Below are 18,748 nucleotides of genomic sequence, written 5' to 3'. Positions count from 1 at the left end.
AACTTTGATTTTCTTTTCTTTTCTTTTTTTTTTTTTTTTTTTGCCTAGTTGCTGCAGCTAGGAGTTTCTGTCTTGTTATTATTGATTTGTTCTTTGTATAATCTGTTTACAAAATCCTTGTCAAATATATAATTTGCCAAGTATTTTATCCTATTTGGTAAATTGACTTTTTACTTTCTTATTGGTATCTTTTGAAGCATCCTTATTTTTTGCTTTATTTTAAAATTAATTTATTAAAAATTCTGTATGGAATCAAGGAAAATGAGATCTCTTCAGTGGCACACAATAAAATAAATGAACAAAACTTTTACAATCTTATCATTCAGATATTATTTCTGTGAATATTTGGGCTTTCGTAAAAGTTCCTTTAAGGCCTTTTTATTAAAATAGAGTAACATCATTTAAATGTTTACCAGTCCTTTAACATTTATAATTTGTTTTAACCCTTATCCATTTTTTACGTTTTATAAATTTCATCAGTTTGTAAACAGTTGTAAATTCATTTAAAAATGTATATTCATCATCTCATCAAAATATAGCATCATTTTTTTTGGGTTAAGAACCTGTAATCATATGGCAGTATAACTGATTCCAATAGGTTCTTATTGTAGAATACTTGAGTTGTTCCCAGTTTTCACTTTAATAAATGAAGTTAAGTCTTTATGCATATCTATGATTACTTTCTTTGGATAAATTTTGAGAACAGGATTGATGGGACATTTTTAAGGCTGTAGAAGCCAAATTGCTTTTTGGAAAGATTATAGCAGCTATGCTCCTGCTGGCAGTTTGTGAGAGTACCAGCCCTTGAGCCAAGAAACTAACTGATCCACACAAAAGAAACAGTACTGAGATGAGTGAGTGAAAGCAGGAAAAACTTCCATTGCATTTGTGTATTAGGCACTGTTTGTAGTTCTTTATACATGTTGACTAACTTACCCCCCTTCATAATAACCTTATTTGGAAATATTATTTTTTCCATTTTACAGATAAGGTAATTGAGGCACAGAGAATTAAAAGGATTATTAAAAGTTATAGAAAGCCAGAATGGTAGAATTTGAACCTTGCTAGTTAGGCTTCCAAGTCCTGGCTCTCAACTGTCCTGATTTACTGCTTCTTTGTAACTGTACACATAAAACATATTGGCAGGACAACCATATCTGCAAAAATTCAGAAGGGAAAGAATGATACTATTATATTTTTTAACTTAAAGACAAATACATAGCTTATCACAATACATTTGTTTCCAGGTAGGTGGGAGCTAAATTATTTAAAAAATAAAAAGAAAGAAAGAAAGAAAGGAGAAAGAAGAAAGAAGAAAAGAAAGAAAGAGAAAGAGGAAAGAGAAAAATAAAAAGTACAGCAACAAGAAAATTTGTGAAAATTATTGTATCTCACAGTGTGGTCATTAAGTCACTCAGAAGTTTATTAAGCTTTATTGCTAGTTGATTTTTGTTACTTTTGTTTCTGAACATTAGCTGGCTTCAGATACACATTATTTAGCATCTACATTGGTGTGTTCCTACTGAGATCGTATTAAAAGATTTGGAATTGTCACGAGGCCACATATGGCCATGAAATCCAGAACTTCCAAGCAGTATGACCGATACTGTACTTTTTTGAGGTGTGTTTTCAGCTTCTCAGCTTTTCTGGAAGTACAAGAAAGTGATGGGAGAAGGTACTTCCTCTCACTACAAAAATGTCCTGGTTCTGTTGCTGAAATACTGGCATACCCAGAGTTTTGGTCAGATTGGTGTCTTTGCAGAGAGCTGTAGATGAATGAAGCTGGGCCATTGGTGATACAGCAAGTATGGGTTGTGGGTACAGCTGACATGGCATCAGCCTGATCTGCTTCTCTTCCGGAAACTTCTAGCACTTGTCTATGTGGCCGATATACCTAATAATTTTTCACTGCTTGCTTTACATATCTTTCAAGAATAGTTTGACTCTATGAAGCTGACTGAATGCAGACATGACAACTTTTATTTTGGTGGAGTGTAATTTCTGCTCAAAGCCTGATATTATTAGGTACAATGCTGGCTATTCCTTGAGTATGTTCTTTAAGAATATTTAGGAAAGCTTCTTTTTGTTCTAAATTCGTAAGTTGTTTTTTGTTCTAAATTTGTAAGTTGATTTAGGAAGAATGAAAATTCAAGTCACTCCTTTCTCCTTTTATGCATGCTGCAGATTGGTGGGCAAACTTTCCCTAAAAAGTTATATAGTAACTATCTTAAATTTGGGGGAAGTAAGGAAGTCCTCTGTGGCAATTACTCAATTTTCTTATAAAATATATAATAATCAGGTTACAGACAATAACAAGATCACTATTCAGTGGGCCAGAGTTTGAAAACTTTGGTTATAGATGATTATTTGAGTTTTCTCTTCATATGTATTGATACTGAGCCACTCCTGCAACAAATAAGCTTGACTCTGTCAGATCTACTACTGCAGTCTATTAATATTTGATTTAAGATCTTTCATAAAGTATTTGATTTAGTATCTGTGTATCTGCTATATTTCATAAAACAAAAAAGGGAAATGTTTGTCTTTGCTGTAAAACAGAATGATTCAGTCATTGAAAGATGGGTTAAACTACCCTCCAAAGAAACATTCTTGGCCCAATGTCTTTCTGGAGGTCTTCTTTAAGATTGATACCACTTTCAAAACTATTTTCTCTTTAATATTTACTATGACTTTTGGTTCAATTTTAGCAGTTAGCATTTTTTAAGATTTTACCCTGATTTTTCAAGGCTTTCATAATGGTTTGGACATAGCAAATCCCAGTATTTTTGCTCTTCCAATAACCTTTTATTTGCTCTGTCTTCTATATAATGGTGGATTCACATTAGATCTGATAATTGTTCATGTCATTGGTCTTTTGAAACTCCCTCAAATTAATGATCAATTATATTATCCTCCTTTTCAGTACTTAAATTTCTATTTATTATTTAACATTTTTATTCTCCTGTTTTTCTTGATATATCAAGATATTTTCTTGAGCCATCATTTAATTTATTTTTATTTTTCGTAAATAAGACTAAACTGTATTAAAAACTAAACTGAGGGGCCGGGTAGGTGGCGCTGGAGGTAAGGTGTCTGCCTTGCAAGCGCTAGCCAAGGAAGGACCGCGGTTCGATCCCCCGGCGTCCCATATGGTCCCCCCAAGCCAGGGGCGATTTCTGAGCACATAGCCAGGAGTAACCCCTGAGCGTCAAATGGGTGTGGCCCAAAAAACCAAAAAAAAAAAAAACTAAACTGTACCATTAAGACTAAACTGTATTTCCTTGAATATAGTCTGCTGCAAATCACAAATGTGGGAGTGGAGTTCTCTCAATGTTGGCATTTTCTAAGTATCTGTGATTTTAGTTTAGATTTAGCTGTGGTTTTAAAACTCTCCTGGAGGCTTTTGAGTATATCTTTAGTTTTTTTAAATGTTGGAATTTTTTTAATTTTAAGATTTCTCATTAGTTTCTAGTTTTATTGAATTATGGTTGGAGAATGTGACTGATATGGGTTTTATTTCTTGGACTTTATTGGGATTTGCTCTGTGGCTTTTAATTTTTTTTCTCTGGTACTGAAATAGAAGGTATTGTTTTCTGTTTTTTAGGTTACATAATCTTTATCTATTTAATTGACACTGTTAAATAGTTTTATTTAGATTCTCATTTTTTTTATTTATAATCTGTACTGTGCTATAGATTGAACCTGGGACTATGCATCCCAGCTCACTGAGTGATTTCTCAGGACCTACATTCTTTATCCCATATGTTTAAAACCTAGGCTTTCTTTCTTAATTGGAGGGAAGTGTAACAGTATTATTGTAGCTGGTATGTTTCTGTCATTTTATTGTATAAAACACACTAGTTGGGGCCGGGAAGGTGGCGCTAGAGGTAAGATGTCTGCCTTGCAACCGCTAGCCAAGGAACGGACCGCGGTTCCATCCCCCAGCGTCCCATATGGTCTCCCCAAGCCAGGGGCGATTTCTGAGCACATAGCCAGGAGTAACCCCTAAGCGTCAAACGGGTGTGGCCCAAAAACCAAAAAAACCCCACAAAAACCCACACTAGTTATTGCCAGTTTGTTTGTTGTTTGTTTGTTTGTTTGTTTGAGCCACACCCATTGACACTCAGGGGTTACTCCTGTTACTCCTGGCTCTGTGCTCAGAAATCGCTCCTGGCTCAGGGGACTGATCACGGTCCGTCCTAGGTGAGCCATGTGCAAAGCAAATGCCCTACCACTGTGCCACTGCTCCGGCCCCCTTGCTGCCAGTTTGTACACTGAATATGAGCCATAACACAAATTCAAAATGTTAAAACTTATCTAGTTTGGGAAAGAAAATGAAAAGTTAAGTGGATTCTAGAGCCTAGAGTGACAGTACAGTGGGTAAGAAGGCATTTGCCTTGTATGTAGCCTACCTGGGTTTGATCCCTGGCATTCCATTTGGTCCTCTGTGCCTACTAAAGATGGTCATTGAACATAGAGCCAGGGGTAACCCTTGAGCACTACCTGGTGTGCACAAAACCAAACCAAAACAAAAAAACTTAGGACTCAACTACCTAGCTTGAATTCTAACCATTTAGATTGATTAGACATTATTCTCTAAGTATGTGTGTGTGGCAGGGAAGGTATGAATGTCTATGGACAATTTCTCTCTGGCAGCCTATTCAACAAGTCCTCAAGGGTTTATGACTGTGAATCTGACTTGTATGTCTGTGTATGCCTAATGATCTATGAAAATTTTCAATTGAACTTGAAGCTTTAGGACTAGAATCCTCTTTGCCCTGTGCTGGCTTTGCTTTTGTAAAAAAAGGAAACAAAACAAATAAAAAGAACAAATAGTTATAAGACAAAAAACTTTTCTACTTAGTGTCTTGACCCACTGACTCTCTTTTCCTCTCTCCTGGCTCCAGAGGACCCACCTGGTAAGTTGGTCAGATGAGGACTCTGGGCTCAACCTGGCTTTAGCACCTGTTGTACATGTTGAATGGATGGGGACACTTTTTGGACACAGCTAGGATGTTATAAACACACATACAGGATTGGGGAGACTCTGGTAACATTTCCTGATCCCCTCCTCCCAAATCTGTTCAGGTCCCCTTCCAGCTTATACTCAACTTCAGAAGTCAGAACTCAAAATAATAGACTTAGGTCCTAAGAGAGCCACTTACCTTTCCAGACTCCCTGTGATAGATATTCAAGCACCTGGGAACTGTGGCTCACCACTATGCAGAAGGTGATTATGAATATGACAGGAAGGAAAGAGGACAGCCCAGACTGCTTCGCTGAATCACAGGAGGAGGGTGGGGTCAGGCTTAGAATACTGACCTTATACAAATGAATGTCAAGCCTTTCTCCCAGTCTGTGCCATATTACGCTGCTCTACACCTCTGAACTCCCCTAACAGAAGTGATTGAAATCCTGGCCAGACTCTGCTAGGTGTCTGGTCCAGGAGGGTCTTGTTGGCAAGTGTTGTTTCTGAAGTGTAACATTCTTTTTTGTTCATTCAGGAGGAGGAGTTCATCGATTGGTGGAGTAAATTCTTTGCCTCCTTAGGGGAGAGGGAAAAGTGTGGTTCCTACTTGGAGAAGGACTATGACACGCTAAAGGTGAGCTTACTCACTGTGCTTTCTTCAGTCTAAATGTGTGATGGGTTTATATGGGATGGGAAATGAGAGTGAGAATGGTCATGTCTAGTTTAGATCAAGAGTCAATGTGGGTAGAGCTAACCAGAAAATAAATTTTTGGAAGAATGCTGAAAAATATTCAAGTAAGTATAAGTTAAAATGATGTCAGGGATTTGTTTTTTAAATTCTATAAAAATAAAGGAAAAAAGGAAAAGGAAAAAAGAGGGGCTGGAGTGATAGCACAGTGGTAAAGCATTCGCCTTGCACGTGGCCAACATAGGACAGACACCAGATTGATTCCTGGCATTCCATATGGTTTCCTCGAGCCTGCCAGGAGCAATTTCTGAGCTCATAGCAGTAGTAACCCCTGAGCGATGCTAGGTGTGACCCCAAAACAAAACAAACAAACAAACAAAAAGAAATAAAAATAAAGAAAGAAAGGAGAAAAGAGTAAGGGTTCTCTGGTATAGTTTCAAAATAGAAAAATTTCTCAACATTGTGAAATATGAAAATTGATAAAGCTTTGAGATGAGTTATAGGGAGGGATTTTTGTTATATGTCCTGTCTCTTTTAGAATGATTTGAGATTTCCATAATTAGCTCATATTAAAAATAAAAAGAAAAGTTAGTTGAAGAGTGTATTTCTGACTCATACCCCAGTAACTAGGACAAAATGATATAGCAGATAGAACAATATGGTAGGACTAGAGCTACAGAGGTTAAAACGTTTGCCTTGAAGTGGTTGTTCTGGATATCTGAGAAAAATCTGCTGGCTGAAGCCTAGAATGGACACACCGAGGGGTGATTTCACAAGCAGTGAGAGTTGTCTTTCATACAATGGATGCTTCCAAATAAACTGTGCTCTAAGACTTGAAGGTGCAAGTTTGAGGCCTTTGGCAGCAGCAGTGGCTCTGCAGCAGAGGCCTCTTTAAGCAGCCTGTGCTTAGTTGACTGGGTAGTTGGGCGTGGGAGTGTAGGCAGAGAAACAGGATATTTGTGTACCATGAAGAAGGTCCGACACATTAGGTCTGGCATGTGGTTCTGTGGCTTTGCCAAAAATGAGAAAAATCAAGTAAAATTGAGGAGGACTGCCAGGGTGGCCCAAGGCCCTGGCCCCCTCACTGCTCTCTCAGATACCGGATGCTGAACTGGCACCCAGCCCTTCAGTTTGACCTCTCCAAGGAACTTACTGAGAGTATCCAAGGGAAAATGGGCTGTCCAAAACAAAATGCATTCAACCTGTTTCTGGGGGAAAACCAGACGGGAAGGAATACTGGTCCTTTAGGGACAAGTAAATTAAAGAAAACAACACCGTCACCAAAAGTCCTTTAAAAAATAGCCTGTAGCTTTATAGAGAAAGTGGAATACAAAGTGGAGTGGGGAGAGAAAGAGAAATAAAGAAACAGAGACAGAGATAGAGAGAGAGAGAAAAGAGAATTTTGGAAATTGCTAGCATAGGGGAAAATAACTAATAGGGCAAAAGGTAGAAAACAAAAATAATAGCAAGAAAATTAAACAAATTGTAGGAAATCACAAAAGGAAAAACATAAAAATGAATTAAAATCATCTTTCAAGTTCTAAGGTGTCTTAGTTAAAATTTACTATACCTGGGACCGGAGAGATAGCATGGAGGTAAGGCATTTGTCTTGCATGCAGAAGGACGATGGTTCGAATTCCGGCATCCCATATGGTCCCCTGAGCCTGCCAGAGTGATTTCTGAGCATAGAGCCCCTGAGTAACACCTGAGCGCTTTCGGGTGTGACCCCCCCCCAAATTTACTATAGCTTCTCTGAAAAATATTTCAGACTTAGAATAATTGTGACTTAGAATAGCTACCATATAAATATTTTGGCAAACATAATAGGGTAAATGCAAAACCAGAAAAAGCATAGAGTTTAAGGTAAAAAAAAATCAAACTAAATAAAATAGTGTATTATATAAATAAAAAATATACATTTTTATCAAATATATATACATATATATATAAACAGCCAACCCTATGCTTAGAATAAGTCTTGGATATATTTAAAGCAGACTGGTTAGTAATCTATAAATTGATATTTATACAAATGAAAATAATCACATGACAGAAGTTAAAGTTGCAATAGATATATTTTTTTTTTTTTTGGTTTTTGGGCCACACCCGGTAACGCTCAGGGGTTACTCCTGGCTATGTGCTCAGAAGTTGCTCCTGGCTTGGGGGACCATAAGGGACACCGGGGGATCGAACCGCGGTCTGTCCAAGGCTAGCGCAGGCAAGGCAGGCACCTTACCTTTAGCGCCACCGCCCGGCCCCTGCAATAGATATTTTAATGTACCTTTCTCCTAAACTCATGAGGTGGGTAATAGATAAAAAATAGAATATCTGTGTAGTATGGTAAATTTATGTAGGCTAATCAAAATTTATAGTATTTAAATGGAGAATAGAAATAAGATAAAAAAACTGGAGTATATATATTTCCTAATGCTCAAAAAATGCTTACAAAATTTGATCGCTATTAGTTTAGTAATATGTTACCAAGTGCATAAATCATACAAGTTACATTAAAATGTAATAAAATAAGAAATTAATAACAATGCTTAAACAAAAAAGTCCAAGCACTTGGAAATATAAAAAGTATTTTATTGGGACTTCCAGTATGGACATGGCTACATAAGTCAGCATTTTCCCCCTTTCTGCCTGGAAATCATTCAAACCCACAAACTCCATTTTCAGTAAAAGTTGGAAACAAATAAAACCCGCAGACTCCAAAATACATTTAACTGCTGTCCAAAGGCAACTGAGATTGGGTGGGATCCCACTTGACAGCAAATGAAGAGAAGATGCATGAAAATGATGAAAGGTCCTAGTGGTAGAAGATCTCAGGAAGCCTCATAATACTCATGAATGAGGGCTGTTTATTATTGAAGGCAGGTTAAAGATATATGGGAATTTGTTTTCTGTTCTTTCACATAATGTAACCTTGATATTTTCATTATACATAATTAAAAGTATAGTTCCTAAAATTAAAGTTCACCATAAACTAGTAAAACCCTATCTCTTGTTTGCAGTCATGGATTTGGGAAGATTAGAGATAGGTTCAGGCTAGTGACAAAAGCCTCTTAGGCTTGGTTGGGTTTAGAGAAGAGAAGATAGAGCTACACACAAAAATATCACACCAATGAGCCATATTTTCAGGAAATAGTGCAGGTGGGCACAAGGGAAATAACCAGTTTGGGAAAAACCAACATACTTAGTGACAAAAAAACAAAAACCAAAAACCCAGCATTAATTCAAAACTACGATAAAAAAAAAATAGAAGAGAAGCTACAAATTCAATCTTACCAAAAGAAGAATCTGTCTTCCCACCAGGAATATTTTGATGAGGAGCAGATGAGATGAGATATTTTGTTGTGAAATAATTAGAAATGTGGCAGTCAGGATGCAAACCAAAGAATGAAATAATTAAAGAAACAATGTAATGAAAAGACACTTAATAGAAACCGGTAGGATTTGGGAAAGGAGGGAAAAATGAAATTGGAAGGAGCACTGGTTGGAATGGTAACACTGAGAAATAGGAAGAAGCATAGAGGACAGAAATGGTCAAAGCAAACAAGATACAATGGAAATAAAATGTAAAAGAATTTTTAAAAATTGGATATAGAAGTCAAAGAAAGTAGATTTAACATTTGCATAATTGGAGTTTTTGAGCAATCAGAGCAAAACAAGGAAATATAAATAAATAAATGTACTAATTAAAAAATTACTGAAATGAAAGAACACCTTGTACAATATAAGGATGTAAAATTATGGGCAAACAAAACAAAATAAGCCTAAACCAGTGAACACTGATGACAGAATTAAGGTTATTCTGTCAGTGAATAGTGTGTGCATAGAAAAAAAAAGTTGTGAGGGTATAGAAAAAAGTCGAGAGATTCTTTTTGTTTTGAAAAAATGAAAGATAATGAAACTTACTTAAATAAAGTCCACCGTGTGTCAGGAAAACATAGAGTTAGATAGTCAGACCTGAGTCATCTTCAAGTATATGTTATTTAACTTGAGATATGAAGCAAGAATATTTTGGGGTGAGTAGTTGAACTTTCCCCAACCAAAAGTTTGACTTCATTAAAACTGTAAATAAATCAAAGTATCTTCAATTTTCCACAACTTCATTTAATATCTAGAGACAGCACAAAGATCCTGATGGTCACTAGACTATTTCTTACCCTATAAAATAGCATATTATTTAAAATTGGTATATAGTATAAACAAATAATATGTTTATATATAAATATAATAATGTAAAAGGATTTGAACAATAAACAGTCAAATATTAACATTATTGGATAAAATTGGTGATGAGAGGAGAGATAAAATTTGATTGTTTTATAATTGCTTTAGTAGGGAATTCATACATTTTGTTTCATATATTCTAAAAATATAAATGACCAATAGTATTATTAGTGTATATAAATTTGTGATAATATTACATCATAAACTCAAGATATTCTAGTTCTTAGGAGAACTTTATAAGCATAATCAGACACATACGCACACATGTGTATGCATACAAAAGATTGACCATACGGGCCCGGAGAGATTAGCACAGCGGCGTTTGCCTTGCAAGCAGCCAATCCAGGACCAAAGGTGGTTGGTTCGAATCCCGGTGTCCCATATGGTCCCCTGTGCCTGCCAGGAGCTATTTCTGAGCAGACAGCCAGGAGTAATCCCTGAGCAACACCGGGTGTGGCCCAAAAACAAAACAAACAAACAAAAAAAGATTGACCATACAATAAAACTTTGAAATAAGAATGTAATATAGATATATTTTGACCGAAAAATATATTAAATGTAAACCAGATCAAATTTATCTCTCATGCTGATACTAGTCATATAAATTACTTATTCATATCAAACTGTAAATCAGATATCAAAACAAAATATAACTCCAAATTAAAATTTTTACTAGAGTTGAACATAAGAGATTGGGAAAATGTTTGCTATGCAAATATAATGAAAAGAAAGCAAAAACTCCCCATGTAGTATTAGATATTATTTAGATCTCTCAAATAAAATAAGGCAGAGGACTGCACCTTATCAGCAAATGATTTAATTCTGAGATCTGATGCTTAAGAAAACATGGGTGAATAATACAATACCAATATTTGTGAAGTTGAAATTATAGGAGACTTTGGAAGAAATAGGGGCACATTGATAGGTAGGTAGTAAGAGATTTAAGTTTGCAATCTCTCAATTCTTGTCTCAGTTCTCCTCAAGAAGAGGAGTAAGGTGAGTGAATATAGAGGAGTGGGGGAATAATTAGCCAGATTAAACCTTATAATAGCTAGACTCCACCTTCTTGACTACCTCAGTTATAAAAGTTAATCATGTAACAGGCACAGAGAAAAGCATAATAAATTACCAAAATAGTCAGTATTCCTATTTTTTTCTGATTATAGTGTCAAAATTAGAAATGAACAAGATCAAGGTATCCCAAAGACTCTTATATTTAAAAAAAAAATCACTCTTTTTGACCAATTCTTGATGAGGGAGAAAATACAAACTGAAATTTCAGAATATCTGAAAACAATGACAAAATGCTACATACGTGAGCTTACTGGTTTATAGCTAAAGCAATATCCATAAGGATTTATAGCTGTAAACACTTTTGTTAATTAAATGAAAGAAAATTATTCGTATCACTCTGATTAAATAATAAAACTATAACTAATTAGAGACTTCCCAGGGAATGAGAACAGAAACATAAAACAAAATAAAGGGGAGAAGTTGAAGCAGTTTCATAGCAGTAAATATTTTGCCTATGAGAAAACTAGGTGCAAAGTACAGAAAGCTTCAAGTGAAAAAGTTAGAATTAAAAGAAAACAAAATAAAACTTAAAAAAGAACAGGGAAGAATATAAAAAAGAAAAAAATGACAGAATTGATATATCAAAGAACTGATCCTTGGATGGAATCAACTAAATGGATTGCCCTCCAATTAAGTATGACTAAGAGAAGTAGATAAAAACAAAGCCAAGATCCTTTATGAAAACATAACACTGCAGTAATGGAGAGTTAAATTTTTTAGGGATAATTCTGAGTATGTCTCCATGCTAATAGATTTGCAAATCTTTTTGAACTCATTTAAAGGAAAAGAAAAATACCAGACTGTTTCAAAAAGCAACAAAGTATGGAAGAAACAAGAAAATTGGTAAAGAATAACTCGAAAGAGAAAGTTGGAGCCAGTGGATCATGAAAGGAATTTTCCTAAATTTCATAGAATGATTAATTTCTGTGATCTATTCCAGGATAGAGGAGAGAAATGAAAAGGTAGAAAGCCTTGATTTTTATAGAACTAGAATTATTTTACCACTAAAATCTGATAAAGACCACCCATACATAGCAACCTCACTCATGGAACACATATAAGTACTAAATTTTAAATAAATAATAGCAAATGGAATCTAACCACATATTAAAATAGTAAGTCTGAATAGCCAAATTGACTTTAATCCAGGAATGCAAATAATTCAACATTAGGAAATCATTAGTAATATTTATCATATTAGTAGGTAAAGTTAGCAAAATATTTATTCAGTAGATACTGAGAAAAACTGATAAAAATTCATTATTGATAACTGATAAAGACAAGTAATACAGTGATAATAAAAGGAATTTCTTTAATGTTACTAAAGAATATCTCTGAAATCAACCAGGCAGTGTCCAACTTTATGATGTGTATCCCCTAAAATTGGATGTTACAGTTCTCAATAAGTGTCATAGGAACATTTGTTTGGGAAGAGAGACTTTAACTTATTGATTATAGATTATTGAAGCATTCTGTGATTCAATATATGCTAAAATGCTGAGTGAAATATGGGGTCAGTCCTATCCAAAGACAGAAAACACCTTACCACGGTCACTTTGGCTATTGTCACCCCCCATATTGTCTTATATGTACAAACAACTTCAGTAAGTTAACAAAATGCAATATGTTATTCATTTTGAGAAAGAAAACAAAAAAATCTAACTGTGCAGTTGACTTACTTGTCTATTCGAAGAGCAAGGGAATCAAGGGAAAAATTAAAATGATCAAAATGTCCCAGTTAGTTAACTGTGCTATGACTCAGAGATCCAAGGGGAAGACTCACATTCTTAAGAATAACCAAAAAAAAAATTAACTGGGAACAATCTAGGAATAAACTCAATAAGATGCAGCCTCTACAGAAAGGTAATTATAAATCATAATAAAATAAATGGAACAAGTTAATAATCAGATGATATAGTGAATACGGTGAAGATATCAATACCCTCTCTAAAATTAAAGTTGAATTTGGATCTAACAAAAATCCCAAAGACACATTTGTCTAAGGTTGGATTGAGTGTTTCAAGATTTTATTTGAAAATAAGTAAAAGCATATCCTTGAAAAGGGAAATTTTCACTAGTAGATGACACTTCCCTGACCACTACCAGGAAAGACCTCGAGTACAGAGCCCTTGATTACCAGCATTGGGTGTGGCAACCCCCACCCAGGAGGCAAGCCAAGAGAACAAAATGGATCATACAAATGTAAGAATCTTAAACGTTTGGGACATAATACATATGTAAGGGAGAAATAGTTTAAAAATATAATGCATAGGTAATCAAATATTCTTTTTGGTTAAAACAGTTAAATTTTCTTTTCTTTTTTTTCTTTTTTCTTTTATTTTGCTTTTTGGCCCACGCCCAGTGATGCTCAGGGGTTATTCCTGGCTATGCACTCATAAATCGGTCCTGGCTAGGAGGACCATATGGGATGCTCAGGATCAAACCAAGGTCCATCTTGGTTCAGCTTCATGAAAGGCAAATGCCCTATCGCTGCGCTATTGCTCTGGCCCCAAAACAGTTAAATTTTTATCTTGTACTACTGTAAAAAGAAGTAAAGAGCAACATATATTCATATATATATATGTAATAATAAGAATGTACGTATTAAAATGTATTTTTTAAAAATTATATATACCAAATGTTAACCAAGGTAAATTAGTAATTTTGGCAGAATCAGAAGTTATGGCAAAACAACTATTTATTTACATATACTTTATTTTCTGATTTTCAATAATAAATCTGATTCACTTACATAAATATTTTGGAAGAGAGAGAAGTTGGACTTCATGGTAGAAGTCCAACATTTGAGCTAGAATTACATGAGAAATAATATTTCTTAAGATGACAAAGGGACCTCCCTGATTTTTTTCTTTATTTAAACATCTTGATTACAAATATGATTGTGATTAGGTTTCAGTCATGTAAAGGACAACCCTCTTCACCAGTGCAACATTCCTACCACCAATGTCCCAAATCTCCATCCCACCCCACCCCCACCTGTACTCTAGACAGGCTTTCCAGTTCCCTCATTCATTCACATGATTATGGTAGTTCTCAGTGTAGTTATTTCTATAACTGCACTCACCACTCTTTGTGGTGAGCTTCATAAAGTGACCTGGAAGTTCCAGCCCTCCTCTCATTGTCTCTGAGGATTGTTGCAAAAGTGACTTTTATTTTTCTTAAAACCCGTAGATGAGACTATTCAGTGTCTCTCTCTCTCTCCCTCTGACTTATTTCACTCAACATGATAGATTCCATGTACATCCATGTATAGGAAAATTTCATGACTTTCATCTCTCCTGACAGCTGCATAATATTTCATTGTGCATATGTACCACAGTTTCTTTAGTCATTTGTCTGTTGAAGGGCATCTTGGTTGTTTCCAGAGCCTGGCTATTGTGGTTGTTTCCAGAGCCTGGCTATTGTGAATAATGCTGCAATAAATATAGGTGTGAGGAAGGGGTTTTTGTATTGTGTTCTTGTGTTCTTAGGGTATATCCCTAGGAGTGGAATAGCTGGGTCGAATGGGAGCTCAATTTCCAGATTTTGGAGGAATCTCCATATCGCTTTCCATAGAGGTTGGACTAGACCGCATTCCCACCAGCAGTGGATAAGAGTTCCTTTCTCTCCACATCCCCGCCAGCACTGATTGTTCTCATTCTTTGTGATGTGCGCCAATCTCTGTGGTGTGAGGTGGTATCTCATAGTTGTTTTGATTTGCATCTCCCTGATGATTAGTGACAAGGAGCATTTTTTTCATGTGCCTTTTGGCCATTTGTATTTTTTTTTTATCAAAGTGTCTGTTCATTTCTTCTCCCCATTTTTTGATGGGATTAGATGTTTTTTTCTTGTAAAGTTCTGTAAGTGCCCTGTATATTTTGGATATTAGCCTCTTATCTGATGGGTATTGGCTGAATAGTTTCTCCCACACGGTGGGTGGCTCTTGTATCCTGGGCACTATTTCTTTTGAGGTGCAGAAGCTTCTCAGCTTAATGTATTCCCATCTGTTTATCTCTGCTTCCACTTGTTTGGAAAGTGCAGTTTCCTCCTTGAAGATGCCTTTAGTCTCAATGTCATGGAGTGTTTTACCTACGTGTTGTTCTATATACCTTATGGTATCAGGTCTGATATCCAGGTCTTTAATCCATTTGGATTTTACCTTCGTACATGATGTTAACTGGGGGGACCCTCCTGATTTATCTTGTCTGTCACTCTCAGAATTTAGTATGCACATTGCATTATTTAATAATACCACTTATTTGGTACCTTTAATCATTGGTAGTAGAAAACAACTGCCTCATTGAAACTGAACTAAGTAATTCTAAAACATTTCTCCAGAGGGCTGGAGAGATAGCATGAAGGTAATGTGTTTGCCTTGCATGCAGAAGAACGGTGGTTCGAATCCCGGCATCCCAGATGATCCCCCGAGTCTGCCAGGAGTAATCCCTGAGTGTTGCCAGGTGTGACTCAAAAACCAAAAACCGAAAAAAAAAACCCACAAAAAAAACAAAATAACACTTTTCCAATAAATACAAATTAATGGCTGTTTGAGAAGAGGAAAATTAAAGTTCACTTCTTCTAGTGATGTTCAAAAAGCTTATTCAGCTTGGTAATTGATACTACTGCCATTGGAAAATCCTAAAGAACATTTTTCTCTCAAGTGCTAACCTGAGTCTTTTCCAGATGTCTGCCTGTAGCTGATCTAAAAAGTCAGTCATCCTTTATTGAGTGTGAAATAATTCTCTTAAAAAATGCACCATATGTAGATGACTCTTAGGTACCTAGAATATTTAACTTCATGGAAAAGTCCATTTCCTAATGATCAATGTCTTCCACCTTCAACCCCCTTAACTCCTATTGTTCTCAAATTTTTCATCTTTGCCTCTGTTCTCCCTCCTCTACCCTCCTTTCTTCTTGGCTCCCTCTCTTTGTTCCACCCCTCTCATCTACCCTCCTGTTGCCTTTGTTGGGCCAATTCCCTTTTGTCTCATTCTCTCCTCTGTCCTTATCTTCCTTTCTTTATTCTGACTTTGTCCTCTTTCCCTCTCTTTCCTGGTGGCTCTTTACCACCCCATTCCCTTTCTCTTTTTTTGTCCCCTTTTCTGATTCTCAAATATGACAGGTCTATGACACACAACTGGAGAACGTGGAAGCCTTTGAGGGCCTGTCAGACTTTTGTAATACCTTCAAGCTCTACCGGGGCAAGACTCAGGAGGAGACAGAGGATCCATCCATCATTGGGGAATTTAAGGTATGGGGTTTACTATGTGACTTGATGTGAGTTAGAATGAAGGCACCGAGACTTGGAGTACAGTAGTAAGTGAAGGAGGCAGAGACAGGGCTGCTGTGGTCGTGACAATTATAAGACTGAGCTGTGGATGGTAGCCAAATGGATTTTGGAGGTGGTGACCATGACACTGCAATGCAGATAGATGCACTGCATGATGGTGGAGATGGGATGGCACTGGATTTGGTCATCATAACAAAAAAAAAGTGGTGGTAATGAGGGCTTAGATGAATAGTGGTTATTATGGTGTATTAATGGCAAGGATGATAATCATGAAAACTGATCTTTTCAGGGCCACTTCAAAATTTATCCCCTTCCAGAAGATCCCTCTGTCCCTATGCCCCCTCGACAGTTTCACCAGCTGGCTGCCCAGGGACCCCAGGAATGTCTGGTCCGCATCTACATCATTCGAGCATTTGGCCTGCAGCCCAAGGACCCCAATGGGAAGGTACCACTCCAAAAGCCCTCATTATCCCCAGAATAGCATACTGGGGCACAAAAGGGTTGCAGGGTCTAAACCCAATTTTTGCTCACAGTGGGGACTTGGGGAAACCCCATGAACAGGGCTGAGATGGGACTAGATGAAGTTCCAGCAAGGGTCACATACTCTGAAAGGCCCATCCCTAAATGAGTAACACTGTCCCCTGGGAGGGAGGGCTCCAGTGATCCGGGTAGTAGCCTCAGGTGCAGTTGTGGGTGCTTTCTATTCACTTAAAGAAAGTAATTTTCCCAGGAATGGACTAGGGGGACAAAGAGTGACATTTCTTTGAAAAGAGATATGGTAGCCAAATCCAACCTAAACCTCTGCTAGGAGGTTAGAGAAGTAAAAGTCAGTCTAAGACTTTGGTCTATGAGGAAGGTATTTTAGGGGGAACAGGATGCTGAGCAATGAGAGCTGTTTCTGAGTGGGGGGGGGTCAAAAATTGGAGGATTTGGAAGAAGGGAGAGGGCATAAAGGGAAATGAGGAGATGGGTGGGAGCTGAACTTGGGGGGCCTTGGGTAGCGAGGAGGAGGTAAGAAGTGGTGGGGCTGCAGCAGGCTCAGTAAGCTGAAGGGAGAGATCCTGTCTTTGTTTCACTGGATATTTTGTTCGCTGTGGACTGTTAGCACTTGTTTTCCTTTTGTAAATACTGAATTAAAATATTATCTTGATTCCTGAGTTTTGGGGCACTCTGAAGTTTGGTGCCTGACTCCAACCCCTTATCTCTCTAGTCTTTACCCTGTGTTGGAGGAAGACATGGGGATGAAGTTATGGGGGGAGGAGGAGAGTGGCAGAATAAAGGTGGGGATAGGAAGGATGAGGAAAGAAGTTTTAGGATTGGGGGATCTGGGGAGCTCAGAGGTTTGAGGCTGGGTCCTTTCTCACATGGATGCAACCTTAGCAGTGCCCTAGTGAACCCTCCATCTGCCCCACACCAAATGAAAAGATTTTTCAGGCAAGAAGTCATATTGGGGGCCAGAGAGATAGCACAGTGGTAGGGTGTTTGCCTTGCAAGCGACCACCCGGGACTGATGTTAGTTTGAATCTCAGCATCTCATATGGTCCCCTGTGCCTGCCAGGAGCGATTTCTGAGCATAGAGCCAGAAGTAACCTCTGAGCGCCTCCAGGTTTGGCCTCAAAACAAAAACAAAAATAGTCGTGTCAGGCCTGTTCTTTCATGCTGTGAGATCACAGGACAGGGGGAGTAGGCCCTGTGTAGGAATCCCCTCATAGCCTCCAAGACTTGGCAGTGACCCATAGGCAGTTTGTCTTTGCTGATCCCAGCAGCCTCTTGGAGACTGCTGGTAGCAGGAGATATTCAGGGAAGATCCCCCTGAGTTGGATTGGGCTGACAGAGCCTTGAGCATCTTTTTCCCTTTCTCCCTGCTGCTGCTGCAGGGGACCCAGAGAAAATCCCAGCCTGACTTACACATATGTGAGGCAAACCTGGTTTTTTGAGGCCGTGAGCTTGGGTACCTCCTGCCTTCTCTTGATGGTGCTGTGAATTGGAGTTCTGATGGGCCTGGAGGCTCTTCTCTATAACTAGAAGTCCTCAAAGCCCAGAGGAGCCCAAGGGGTGGTGTGCTGGACAGGATGCAGGACAGCAGCTCTTTGATGGCCCTGGGTCAGAGGCTGTGACTTTTTGGGAAGACATTTTACTCAGTGTTCCTGTCCCCTGCTCTAGTGTGACCCTTACATCAAGATCTCCATTGGGAAGAAGACAGTGAGTGACCAAGACAACTATATTCCCTGTACATTGGAGCCTGAGTTTGGAAAGTAAGTTGGGACTCATGGGATGGGGTTGAGTTTCCAGTCTGGATGACCCTCCATACTGACTGGGATATGTGCTGGCAAATCCAGGACAGAGCTGAGGTCCCTAAATCTTAGCTATCTGTGGCAATAAAATTGCAGCTTTCTTATCATCATGCACCAAAAGTTTGAATCTTGACACATAACTAGTGGCCTCATAAGGTCAGAAATTTAAATGGAAACCCAGAACATTGAACTTGCTC

The 18,748-nt window shown here is 37.6% G+C and overlaps 1 protein-coding gene across 3 annotated transcripts in view; it reads left to right on the top strand.

Annotated features, from left to right (window-relative positions):
* The window catches only part of DYSF (dysferlin), a 226,636-nt gene that overhangs the window by 187,468 nt on the left and 20,420 nt on the right, over window positions 1-18,748 (top strand). For all 3 annotated transcript variants that reach the window (XM_049785137.1, XM_049785135.1, XM_049785136.1), the window contains 4 exons: window positions 5,505-5,603; window positions 16,090-16,218; window positions 16,547-16,702; window positions 18,421-18,512. In XM_049785137.1, coding sequence (XP_049641094.1) covers window positions 5,505-5,603; window positions 16,090-16,218; window positions 16,547-16,702; window positions 18,421-18,512 — 476 coding nt within the window. The remainder of the gene's footprint in view (window positions 1-5,504; window positions 5,604-16,089; window positions 16,219-16,546; window positions 16,703-18,420; window positions 18,513-18,748) is intronic.

This window comes from Suncus etruscus, chromosome 12, assembly GCF_024139225.1.
Source record: "Suncus etruscus isolate mSunEtr1 chromosome 12, mSunEtr1.pri.cur, whole genome shotgun sequence".
Classification (NCBI taxonomy): Eukaryota; Metazoa; Chordata; class Mammalia; order Eulipotyphla; family Soricidae; genus Suncus; species Suncus etruscus.
The sequence above is the reverse complement of the archived record's forward strand: the minus strand, read 5'-3'. Positions and strand labels throughout refer to the sequence as shown.